The 10,989-nt window shown below is 60.1% G+C and overlaps 1 protein-coding gene across 1 annotated transcript; it reads right to left on the bottom strand.

Moving 5' to 3' along the window:
* Nucleotides 1-4,543: 4,543 nt before the first annotated feature.
* MNX1 (motor neuron and pancreas homeobox 1) lies at nt 4,544-10,538 on the bottom strand. Its single transcript, XM_050785723.1, has 3 exons — nt 9,530-10,538; nt 6,168-6,328; nt 4,544-5,562 (listed from the first exon to the last, which is right to left on the bottom strand). Exons 1-3 carry the CDS (start codon nt 10,224-10,226, stop codon nt 5,209-5,211), a joined length of 1,212 nt encoding a protein of 403 aa, XP_050641680.1. The 5' UTR covers nt 10,227-10,538; the 3' UTR covers nt 4,544-5,208.
* Nucleotides 10,539-10,989: the final 451 nt, after the last annotated feature.

Genomic DNA, 10,989 nt, shown 5'->3' with positions numbered 1-10,989 from the left:
TATTATGGAAAATAAACTTTAATCCCACCATAAAAACCAAATCTGAAAAACATATTTGCCCTTGTGGTCGGGAACGCCGCGGCATTCCTGGTGGAGGTCACACCTCCGAGGGGATTAGTTTTATGGAGGGAGACCGCGCTCCGCAGGACTTTGATACCGGGGGGCTGGGGGGCTCCCGCATTGCCGCCGCGCCCCACGCGGGTCCCAGCGCCCCTCCGCCCACACTCCCCTCCCCCTCGCCTGGCAGCCCCCTCCAAGCCTGGGGCGCACTCAGCGCTGCCCTGCACAGGGGGGCACCGGGTGGCCGCAGGTCAGTTAACCCGGAAACCTGAGAGGTGCTGAGGAACCGCCCGGGCGCCCCTCCGGAGCACTCAGCAAGGAGAGGCTGGGGTCGGAGGGGAGGAGAGGGAGAACGGCAGAGAAGAGGAAAAGGAAGGAAGAAAAAACAACAGAATTATTTTTACAATCATTGTGACCATTCGTGTTAGTACAGGAGGGTTAACTATGAGCAACAGATACTAGAACTCTCTCATCTTCCCAAACCGAAACTCTGTCCCCAAGAAACACCGACTCCCCAGTACCCGCCTCCGAACCCCACCAGCAACCACCATTCTCCTCTCTGAGTCTGACTCATCTAAACTGATATTTCATACGATCTTGCAGCATTTGTCTTTTTGTTTATTTACTTGCTTATTTATTACTTTTTTTTTTTTTTAGAGATAGGGTCTCACGCCGTGGCCCAGGATGGAGTGCAGTGGTGCCATCAAAGGTCACTGCATCCTGGACCTCCTGGGCTCCAGCCAGCCTTCTGCCTTGGCTCCTCAGTAGCTGGGACGGCAGGAGGGCGCCCCCACGCAGGGCCAGTGTTTGGCTTTTGTTATTGGGCATTTCACTCAGCATAAAGTCCTCAGAGTTCATGGGTGTTGTAGCACGTGACAGGATTTTCTTCTTTTTAAAGCCTGAATAGCGCTCAGCCGCCGTATGTGTGCACCACATTTTCCTCAGCCATTTCTCTGTTGATGGACATGTAGGCTGCATCCACCTCTTGGCAATTGTGAAGAGTGTTGCAATGAACTCAGGTGTGCAAATGTCTCTTTGAGATCTTTTTTTTTTTTTTTTCCAATTCTTTTGGATATATACCCAGAACTGAGACTGCTGGATCATATGGTAATTTTATTTTATTTATTAAATTTTTTGAGACTGAGTCTTGGGAGTCTTGCCCTGTCGCCCAGACTGGAGTGCAATGGCACATTCTCAGCTCACTCCAACCTCCGCCTCCAGGGTTCAAGCACTTCTCTGCCCCAGCCTCCCGAGTAGCTGGTGCTACAGGCGCCTGCCACCACACCCGGCTAATTTTTTGTATTTTTAGTGGAAACGGGGTTTCACCATCTTGGCCAGGCTGGTCTTGAACTCCTGACCTCATGATCCACCCGCCTTGGCCTCCTAAAGCGCTGGGATTACAGGCGTGAGCCACTGCACCCAGCCTGATTTTTAATATTTTTAGGGAAATTCTGTATTATTTTACATAATGGCTATGACATGTTACATTCTGACCACAGCTCCAACTTCTCCACATCCTCATCATGACTTGTTATTTTCTGTGCTTTTTGTTTGTTTTATATTGGCCATCTTAACAGGTGTGAGGTGGATCTGTGGTTCTGACTTGCATTTCCCTGATGGTTAGTGGTGTTGAGCATCTTTTCATATGTGTGTTGTCATTTCAAAATTTTATTTGGAGTCATGTCTGATCAAGTCATTTGCCCATTTTGGTTTTGTTGTAGAGTGGTGAGAGTCACATACTCTGGATATTAACCCATTCCCTGATTCGCATTTGGCAGATGATGTCTCCCATTTCCAGGTTGCCTTTCACTCTTGTTGATCGTCCTTTGTGGCGCGTACGTTTTTCGGTTTGATGCAGTCCCATTTGTCTATTTTTGCTTTGGTTGCCTTGCGTTCTGTATCAAAGAAGGAAAGTCACCGGATCGGCGAAAAGACAGGTCCACCTCCTTTCCCTTCGAGCTGTTTCTTGACTCCCTGACACCAGGGATGACACGGAGCTCCACGAGGGGCTGGAAAGGAGTCCTCTGAGCCTCCCTCTGGGGCGCGTGTGTGAAGTGTTTTCTTCAGTCACAGAAACGGCTTCCCCACATGCGTTTGCACGCCCTGCAGAATTCACCCGCAGCAAGGCGCCCCTTTCTAAGAACGGAGGAGAACCCACATTGGAGCGAAGAAAACGGTGGCCAAGAGGTGGGGGCCTCGGTAGGAGAGGGGGGCCCGGCTGGGGTTCCAGAGGACAGGGTCAGCTTTGGGTGGGTCCCCTCCATGGGGACCCAGCGCCCCGGGTCGCAGTGACGGCCGCCGCGGGGTCTCCCCCTGCGTACCTTCTCTTGTCTTTAAGGCAGTGAGATCCGCAGGCCTCTAGGACAGCTAGAGGACGGCAGAAATGAGCCGGGGTGGGGGGGCGGGGTGTGGGGGGGAAGCCTGGGCCTGTCTGAAAACACCACCTCAGCTCCCTCCGGGGCCTCCTGCGTAGACCTGGCTCCAGGTGCTGAGAACCCGATTCTTGAGGGCTGCAAAGACTTTCTCCCCCATGCGCGGGGTCAGCTGGCGGCTCAGGTGCGGTTGGAGGCCTGGGCCCCAAGGGACCACCGCCCCAGGCCGAGCCGAGTCAGCGACCCCGAGCGCGGCGCCCAGGAGTGGGGCGCGCGCCTGCAAGGCGGGCAGAGCGGGTCCTCGAGACCGTTCATTAGGCAGAATGAATTGTTCACCGTGCCCGGAGTGGATGAGGACGAGCCAGTGATTATATTTAAATTTGCTATAATTGATTTGGGGAAGAGCTACTGTGACAAGAACGAATTGATCATTAAATTTATTAGCGAGATAAATTCCGCGGAGATTGAGCGGCCTGCTGGAGGCGCAGGGGCCGGCGCAGGTCCGGGGCCTGGCTCTGCTGGAGGACGGGGGAGGGGCGGCGCTATTAACAGCGTCTTCCTTTGATGTCGCTCTTTCCCCGCGTCCCAGAGGAAGCGCCTGTCCCCTGGGGGTAGAGGGACACACCCTCCGCAGAGGCCTGGAACACCCCAGCTCCGGGCCGAGCCCCCACTCTTCCCTGGCTGCCCAGTGTTGGCGGGGGCGCTGAGGCTGGGCTGGCTGAGCCCAAGGGGAAAATAATCCCCAGATGTGGGGCCAGCCGGGGGAGAGATTGTTGCAGGCTGAATCTCACCAATGTGTTAGAAATTAAAAAGAAATGTACAGATTGCAGATTTTTAAAAACCAAAAAAAAAAAAAAAGCATCTGTCTTCCCCCCTCCCTCTGGTTTTCCCACCCTCGTTCTCTGGGCACTCTGCCTCTTCCCCCAGTGGCAAACCCTCTACCAGTTCCCCCAAACACCTTTGGACCCCAGGCGGCGGAGGCCCAGCCCCTGCGCCAGCGCCCGGCAGCTGCTTCTGCCTGGACTCCCAGCAGCCGCGCCCCGGCCTTGGTTGAGGTTGATTTTATGGAAGGGGCCCGGGGTGATAATGAGTTGCCAGAGAGGATATTAATCTCCCCGCGCCCTGAGGCAGAGGAGTGGCTGCGCTCGCCCCGCGGTAATCACCCAAATGAAACGCCAGGCCCTTCTGAACTCATTTTATCAGCTGGGAGGAGGGGAGGGGAGGAGGGAGGAGAAGGGCACACGCAGGTGCTGCTGAGAAAGTGACAAACAGAAGGAAGGAGGAAGGCCCGGGAGAGGAGACAGGAGCGGCGTCCCCGTCGCCCGTCTCCTCCGGGGCCAGGAGAGGCCACTAGGTCAGCGATGGGGGAAGGGGGCCGGGAGGCGCGCCGGGCTGGGTGGGCCGCGGGCCTGTGCTCCGGAGCTGGCGATAGCGCGGGCTGAGCCCGCATGTGTGGAGCACATGGCGCTGGGCCTGGCCGCGGTGATTAATGGAGCGCGCTGCAGAGGCTGATTAACCCGGAGCAGCTGCAGCCGCGGTGTGGAGCGCTGCTGCAGTCCGCTGCTGTCCTCGCAGACGTGTTTGCACAGAGCCAAGAAGACCGATCCTGGCCAGTCAAGGAAGGTTCTGCCAACAGAGAGGGCCGGGGTCGAGGCGAGAGAGAAGCACCGGGCAATTCGGCGCGTTCCGGGAAATGTGCCTAAGTAGCGCCTGAGGTCGCAGGGACTCCAGATACTACTAACGCCTAGTCGTTTGAAGCTTATTTTCTGAAACGTCCAAATGGCGTATTTCCACTTCTGGAGCGCCAACGAAGCGACAGCCCGCAAGGAAAAAGGAAAATAAATAGAATCCACAGCTCCGCTTCTGAGGGGCACGTGTCCCGGGGCAGGTGTGCACCAGGCAGCCCGGCATGCGCTGACACCTGACCACAGGTATTTTTGCCAACACTTCACACTGCGACTCCCCAGCAGGCGCGGAGGTGGTCCTGACACCCACTTGAGACTCTGATTTTCACCTTCAGCTGCCAACCGCTGAGTAGACACCCTCCCCATCATTTCTACAAGCAAACAGTAGAGCCTCAAGCATAACCCCCAAAAACGCGTGCACGCTGATCCAGTACAAAACCAATTTATTTTACATTCCATCGTGGGCGATGGGAGAAGCTAAATAATTTAGCATGCATACGTAGACGTTTCTTTTTATATATAAATACAATATACAAAAATAAAGACAGTACAGTTTTGAGATTTCCAGCAGTTTGAACGCTCGTGACACAATCCCCCCGAACCCAGAGACGTAAGCATAAACCCTTTTTCTTTTTCCAAATACTCTGCAGAATGGCCCCTCCAGAGGCGGTTTCAAGTTTCAGAAGTCAGATAACACTGTGGGTTTCCGCCTTCTCGGACGCTGGGAAAGGGGAGACGGGAGGCTTCCCCTTGCGGAGGTGGGGGGGGGGTCGGTTCTTCTCACGGGCACTCGCACCTCCCCCAACACCAACCAAAATTAATTTTAAAAGAACCATCAAGTTGCAGGCCCCTGGGTCTCCCTCTTGCTGTTTCTCGAAGAGCGGGTGAGGCGCCCTGGCTTAAAAGGGAAGTGCCCAGGACCGGAGGCCGCGGCCGAATCCCTCCAGCCCCGGCCTCGGCGAGGGGTCCACGGGGCGGCTGCCGAGCTGGCTCTCCGGGCCGGGCTGGGTGGGTGCGGGCGCCGGGGCCTCCGGGAGAAGCCGCCGGCCGGGCCGCTCCTTGCGCGCCACACCTGCTGGGCCCCGGGGCTCCTACTGAGGCGCGGGCTGGTGGCCCGGCCGCGGGGGCGGCGAGTCGTCCTCCGAGGAGCAGTCGGAGGAGGCGGCGTGGGTGCTGGCGCCATTGCTGTAGGGGAAATGGTCCTCGTCGTCCTCGTCCTCGTCCTCCTCGGGGTCACTGTCCCTCAAGTCCCGCAGGCGGCGTCCGCTGCCCTTGTCCCCGGGCGCGGTCGGCCCCAGCAGCTCCTCCGCGCCCGGCTCCTCCGCTCCGCCCTTCCCCGCGCCCCCGCCGCCGCCCTTCTGTTTCTCCGCTTCCTGCGCCGCCTGCTCTTTGGCCTTTTTGCTGCGTTTCCATTTCATCCGCCGGTTCTGGAACCAAATCTTCACCTGCGGGCATAAGCGGGCGTGAGAAACCGGCCACCGCCACCCCAGGGCTTCCTGTCCCCGGAGTCCCCCGGCCGCGCGCGCCCGGGCCCCAGCGGGTCGGCCCTGGAATGGCCTCAGGGTGAGACGACTTAGAAGTGGAATGGGGAGGGGGCTTGCAGCTTCCTCCTCCCCCCAACCCACCACTCAGCAGCAAACCCCAGAGCTGAGCTTGAGCTCCGTGGGAGCTAGGACTATGTCCCCAACGACCCGGTCCGGGGACTTTTCTACCCGCGCCCTCCGTCTGCGGAGGAAGGGTCAGGGCAGCTGGCTACGTCGCGGCAAATCTCAGGATGTTCCCTCATCTCTTTCTGGAACAAAATTTCTCGAATGCGGCCTGGGGATCACCTTCTTCAGAATGAAAGGAGGGGTGGCTAGGTGCTGACTCTTGGGCCCCACTCGAAGCTACTGAATCGGCGCTCTGGGCTCCTTAGATGAACCCGTGCACCCGCTGTCTTAACTGTCGAGGCGCAGCGCCAGATGCCCCAGACTGCCCGTGGGTCACGAGTGCAGAGGTAACAGTGTCCCCTGGGAGGCCGGGATGTGTCGGGGGCGGGGAGGGCGCGCACCTGGGTCTCCGTGAGCATGAGCGAGGTGGCCACCTCGAAGCGCTTGGGCCGCGACAGGTACTTGTTGAGCTTGAACTGATGCTCCAGCTCCAGCAGCTGCTGGCTGGTGAAGGCGGTGCGCGGCCGGCGGCACTTCCCCAGGAGGTTCGACTGCGCCTGGGCTGGGGACCAAAGGGCAGTGAGGCCCACAGCCGGCTCCGGTCCTCGCCGCAGCCCCTCCCGTGGCTGCTGGTACCACTGCCCTCAAGGCCCCAGTGCCGAAGGCCTGGCCCTGCAGAGGGCAGGGCTGTTCCCTCACTATCAGTGCTCACTCCCCAAGGAATGAGGACTCAGGACCACCAAGTGGAAATGGGTGGTTTGGGGTTAATGAGACCTTTTTTTTTTTTTTTTTGGTCTGGGAGACATCTGAGTGTCCCTGTTAAACAGGGTCCATCGCAGGAGGCATCCTCTCCACATGAGCCGGCTTTGGTAGGAGTGGATTGACCCAGAGGCAAGAGAAGTGAGGCCAGTTGGGGGCCAAGATGGGAGGTTCCCAGGAGTTCAAGGCTGCAGTGAGCTAGACTGCACCCCTGTCCTGTACCCTGGGTGACACAGCAAGACCCCATCTCTCAATAAATAAAAAATAATAAAATAAAGGAGCAGTGAGTGGTGAGAACCAAATCTCTCCCCCTCTCCTCACTGCGCCTTCCTAGAGATTCAGGCTCAGATCCAGACAGGTCTGGGAAGAGCTGGTCCTGCAGTTCCAGGTCTCCCTCCACTGCCTCCTTAAGACAGAAGAGGAGGAGGAGAAAAAGAAAAGGAAGGAAGGCAGAGAGGTAAGGAGGGAGGGAGGGAGGGAAGAAGGAAGGAAGGAAGGAAAGAAGGAAGGAAGGGAGGGAGGAAGGAAGGGAGGGAGGAAGGGAGAGAGGGAAGGAAGGAGGGAGGAAGGGAGAGAGGGAAGGAAGGAGGGAGGAAGGAAGGGAGGGAGGAAGGAAGGGAAGAAGGAAGAAAGGAAGGAAGGAAGAAGGGAGAGAGGGAAGGAGGGAGGGAGGAAGAAGGAAGGAATGGAAGGAAGGGAGAGAGAACGGGTGGAACAGGACCAAACCCAGGGTCCAAGTCTGTGTATGTATTCATCAGGGACCCTACCACCTTTCCAGTGTTTTTCTTGACATGCCCCCTCCTCAGGGTGCGGGTGGCGGGGGGGTGGGGGGGGGGCAAGGCCTGGGGAGACTGGAAGCCTTTTCAGGACAATTCTCATTACGCAAATTAAAGGCAGAGGCGCAGGCAGGATCCGGTTCTCTGTGTGTTCGAGGAGGCCTGCCCGGCTTTATTTACATAATTTCGCACGGTTACATCACAGAGAATTTTATGACCTCAAAACGAGACTTCCCTTGATTTCCCAGGAGCCTGACAAGTGTTGGACAATAAAAGAAAGAAAGCAAAGGAAAGAAAGGAGGCCAGCCCCAGGCCTGGATGAGCTCAGGTCCCCGGGGATGGGCAATTTGCTTTAGAGGATGGCCCACGCCCCCTGCTTTAGTCAAACAAGGCCCCGAATTCCCAACTTGACAATACATTAGAACTTTAATTAAAACACTGGCTCTGGAGGGACCATTTGGGAAATGCCATCCCACAGGCAGAAACAACCAATTAAAGAAACCAAACAGGTTTTCCCTGTGACCAGCGAGGAGGACTTCTCAGAACACATTCTGCCGTCTTTGGCACGATTATGCCTGCCCTTTTGGATTGCCAGGTGCAGATTCCTTTTCTGAACTTAAAGCTGGCTGTGTTTAGAATTTGGCCAACTCTAGGTCAACATTTGGAATCAAACAGGCAAGGTGTGTTGGGAAAGGTGTCTCACTTTAATAAATTTTCTGAGTGACCTTGGGCTCCAGAAAGCGCCCCGGTGGCCAGGGAGTCCAGGGCCCTAGGAGGCCTAGGACCACGGCCCCCTGGGCTGGCCAGCCCCCTCCGTGGGCAAGTTAGCGTCCTTAGCTCTGGGAAATGCAGTTCATATTGGTGGCTTTCTATCAGAAGGGCTGGGCCCTGGGTCGGCAGCCAGGCCCAGGAGGGCGCCCTGGGTTTAAGCCCAGGCTGGCAGGAGATTCGCAGACCCAGAGGTGTCTGAGGTGAGGGGCAGCTTTCCCTCTTCCGGCTGGAGTCAGTGGGGCTGACTTTCCCAAGTGAGGGATGGGTGGCCACTGGGGCCTTCTTGGAGCTGAGCTAGGAAAGCCTGGGGCGGCTGTGGGCAAACAGCGTTCTGCAGGGATTTTCTCACTCCCTTGTGACTTCTCCAACCTCTGGGGTCCTAGATTTTCTCTGTTTAGTCACAATCACAGCTTCCAGCAAAGGAATCTGAATTCTGGAGTGTTTATTTCTGTTTTCTTTTTTGCTTTTCCCCTGCTCTGCCTGCATCTCCCCAGTCTAAACAAATTCACTCAGACAGAAACAATGGGGTCTCTTTGTTTGGGTGTTCGGCGGCTGAAAGCTTGAGCGGAATGCATCTTCTGCTCAGCCCGACTCAAAAGTAGCTGACCCCATGGGGCGATCGGGGAGAGCCAGAGCCCCAGAGTCCCAGCCCAGAGAGTCCGCGTGTGCCAGGAAAGCCTGAGGGGCCCAGGCCTCTGGCGAGGTGTCCCGCCTGGATGGAGAGGAAGCTGCCCGAAGCCCAGCGGCTCTGGGGTCGGGGCTCCCTCGGCCCCACCTTGGAGGAGCATTCGTTACCTTGTTGGGCGCCCGGTATACCAGGCCAGGCACCTACTGTTTAGAATCTCCCCATAGCTGGTTCAAGCCAGGCCACCTGCCTCGGCCATCGCACCCCGGATCCAACGCCCTTCCAGAGGAGGGCAGCGGCCTGGTAAAAGCCGGGGGTTCCCTGCGCCCTGGCCTCGCCTCCCCGGGCCTCGAAGCCTATTTCTCTTGTTTGCTGCTCCTGAAGCACTCCCTCTCCCTGGAGGGGCTGCGGGTGTCTCTAGCGCCCCGAATGGGGGACCTGGCCCAAGTTCCCTTCCCCGGTGATAAGCCCTGACCCCCATTCCCGGGTCTGCCTAATTCAGGGCGCTCTCCATTCGCCTTGCCCGGCGACTTCCTTCTCTTGCAGCCTTCAGGTTAATCATTAGATCTCAGTCTCACACCTCCAACTGCCCCTTCCCGTTAAGAGAGGAAGAGAAGGCAAGGCCTGCGCATGGCCATTTTAATAATTCGCCGCCCGTCTCACGCCTGGGGGTCCAGGTGAGTCCTCGCAGGCCCCGGGCAGAGCCGAGGCGGCTTCGCAGCGCTTCCCCCGCTCGCTGGGAGTCAAGCGAAGAGAGGGGCAGGCGGTGCCGGGTGGAGGATGCACGAGGCCCTCCCGCCCCGCGCATCCACGGGGGCCGCAGGGTACTCACAGTTAAAGTCGGGCATCTTAGGCAGGATCATGCCCGCGGTGGATGCGCGCAGCCACTGGTCCAGCTGGAAGGTGCCGGCGCCCAGCTTGATGGGGTCGGCGGGGTGCGCGGGGTGCGCACCCTGCACCTGCGGGTACGAGTAGGAGAGCGCCGGGTGCTGGCCAGCCAGCGCAGCCGCCGCCGCCGCCGCGGAGTAGCCGTAGACCGGGTGGCCGTAGAGCGCCGCCTGCGCCGGGAGGCCCGCGCCACCCTGCGCGCCCCCCGGGTGCAGCCCCAGCGCCAGGCCCCCAGCGGCGGCGGCGGCGGCGGCGGCGGCAGCGGCGGCAGCGGCCGCTGCGCCCGGGTGCGCGTGGTGGTGGGGGCCCCCGTGCCCGCTGCCCGTGCCGCCGCCGCCGCCGCCCCCGCCCAGAAAGCCCGGCTTGGGCAGCAGCGCGCAGTGCGCGGCCAAAAGGCGCGGCGGAGACGGGCTCTCGGCGCGCAGGCGGTCGGCGGGCGCAGCCGGCGGCTCCGAGGACGCGGGGCTGCAGCTGCCGCTCGTCCCGCCGCTCGCCCCGCCGCCGCCCCCGCCACCTCCGGTGCCAGATGCGGCGGCAGCGAGGGACGTGACCAAGGCCAGCGGCGCGCTCTGCGCAGAGGCGGCTCGCGGGGGGTCCACCGCCAGCAGGGCGTCGATGCGGAAATTTTTGGATTTTTCCATCGGCTCGTTTGGGGTTGGCGCTCAGGGCCGGGTGGCGGGCGACGCGGCCGTGTGCGGGGCTCGCGGAGTCAGCGCGTGCGGCGCAAGCCCGGGGTCTCGGTATTGTTATGGTGGTGATTTGCCAATAATCAAAGTCGCCGCCGGAAACTCAGCCGAGGGTGACCATGGTCCCGGCGCCTCCTCCGTGCGGGCCCCGCCCCGGGCCGCGCTCGCACAAACTTCCACGCGAGTGCTTCCCCGCGTCCGGGCCGGGGAGCCCGGCTCTCTGCGCTCCAGCCCTTAGGCGACCGCGCCGAGGCCGCTGGCGCCGTGCTGGGGACCCGCGCCCCTCCGCGCACTTGAAGCTCAGCGCGGCCTCCGATTGGCGCGCGCAGCGGGGGCCCGGGGAGGGCCGCGGGCTCCGCCATTGGCCGAGGGGCGCACCTGTCACCGTCCCGGCCGCCCGCCGCCCCGCCCCCGCGCCGCGAGGTCCTAAGCACCCCGGGCTGTTGCGCGGCGCTGGCGGGCGGGGACACCGCCGGGGAGTGGATACTCCGAGGCGCAAACTGGGGCCTCTACCCGCCCTCCCCTGGGTGCGGAGCCGGACGGCGGGCACTGGCAACCCCCGGGACCCTGGAGAGCCCCGCGGCTGCCCAAGACCCGCTCCCGAGACACCTGGCCCCCTCCGGACTTGGTTGGTCCCTGGAGCCAGCTGCGCGCGTTCTTTCCGGCCTCCTTGTCGGCGCTGGCGTGGGTCCACGTCTGCCTCGCGGAGCACGGTGGT

This window comes from Macaca thibetana, chromosome 3 (genome assembly GCF_024542745.1).
Source record: "Macaca thibetana thibetana isolate TM-01 chromosome 3, ASM2454274v1, whole genome shotgun sequence".
NCBI classification, from domain to species: Eukaryota; Metazoa; Chordata; class Mammalia; order Primates; family Cercopithecidae; genus Macaca; species Macaca thibetana.
Note: the sequence above shows the minus strand (reverse complement) of the source record. Positions and strands in the feature narration are given on the sequence as shown.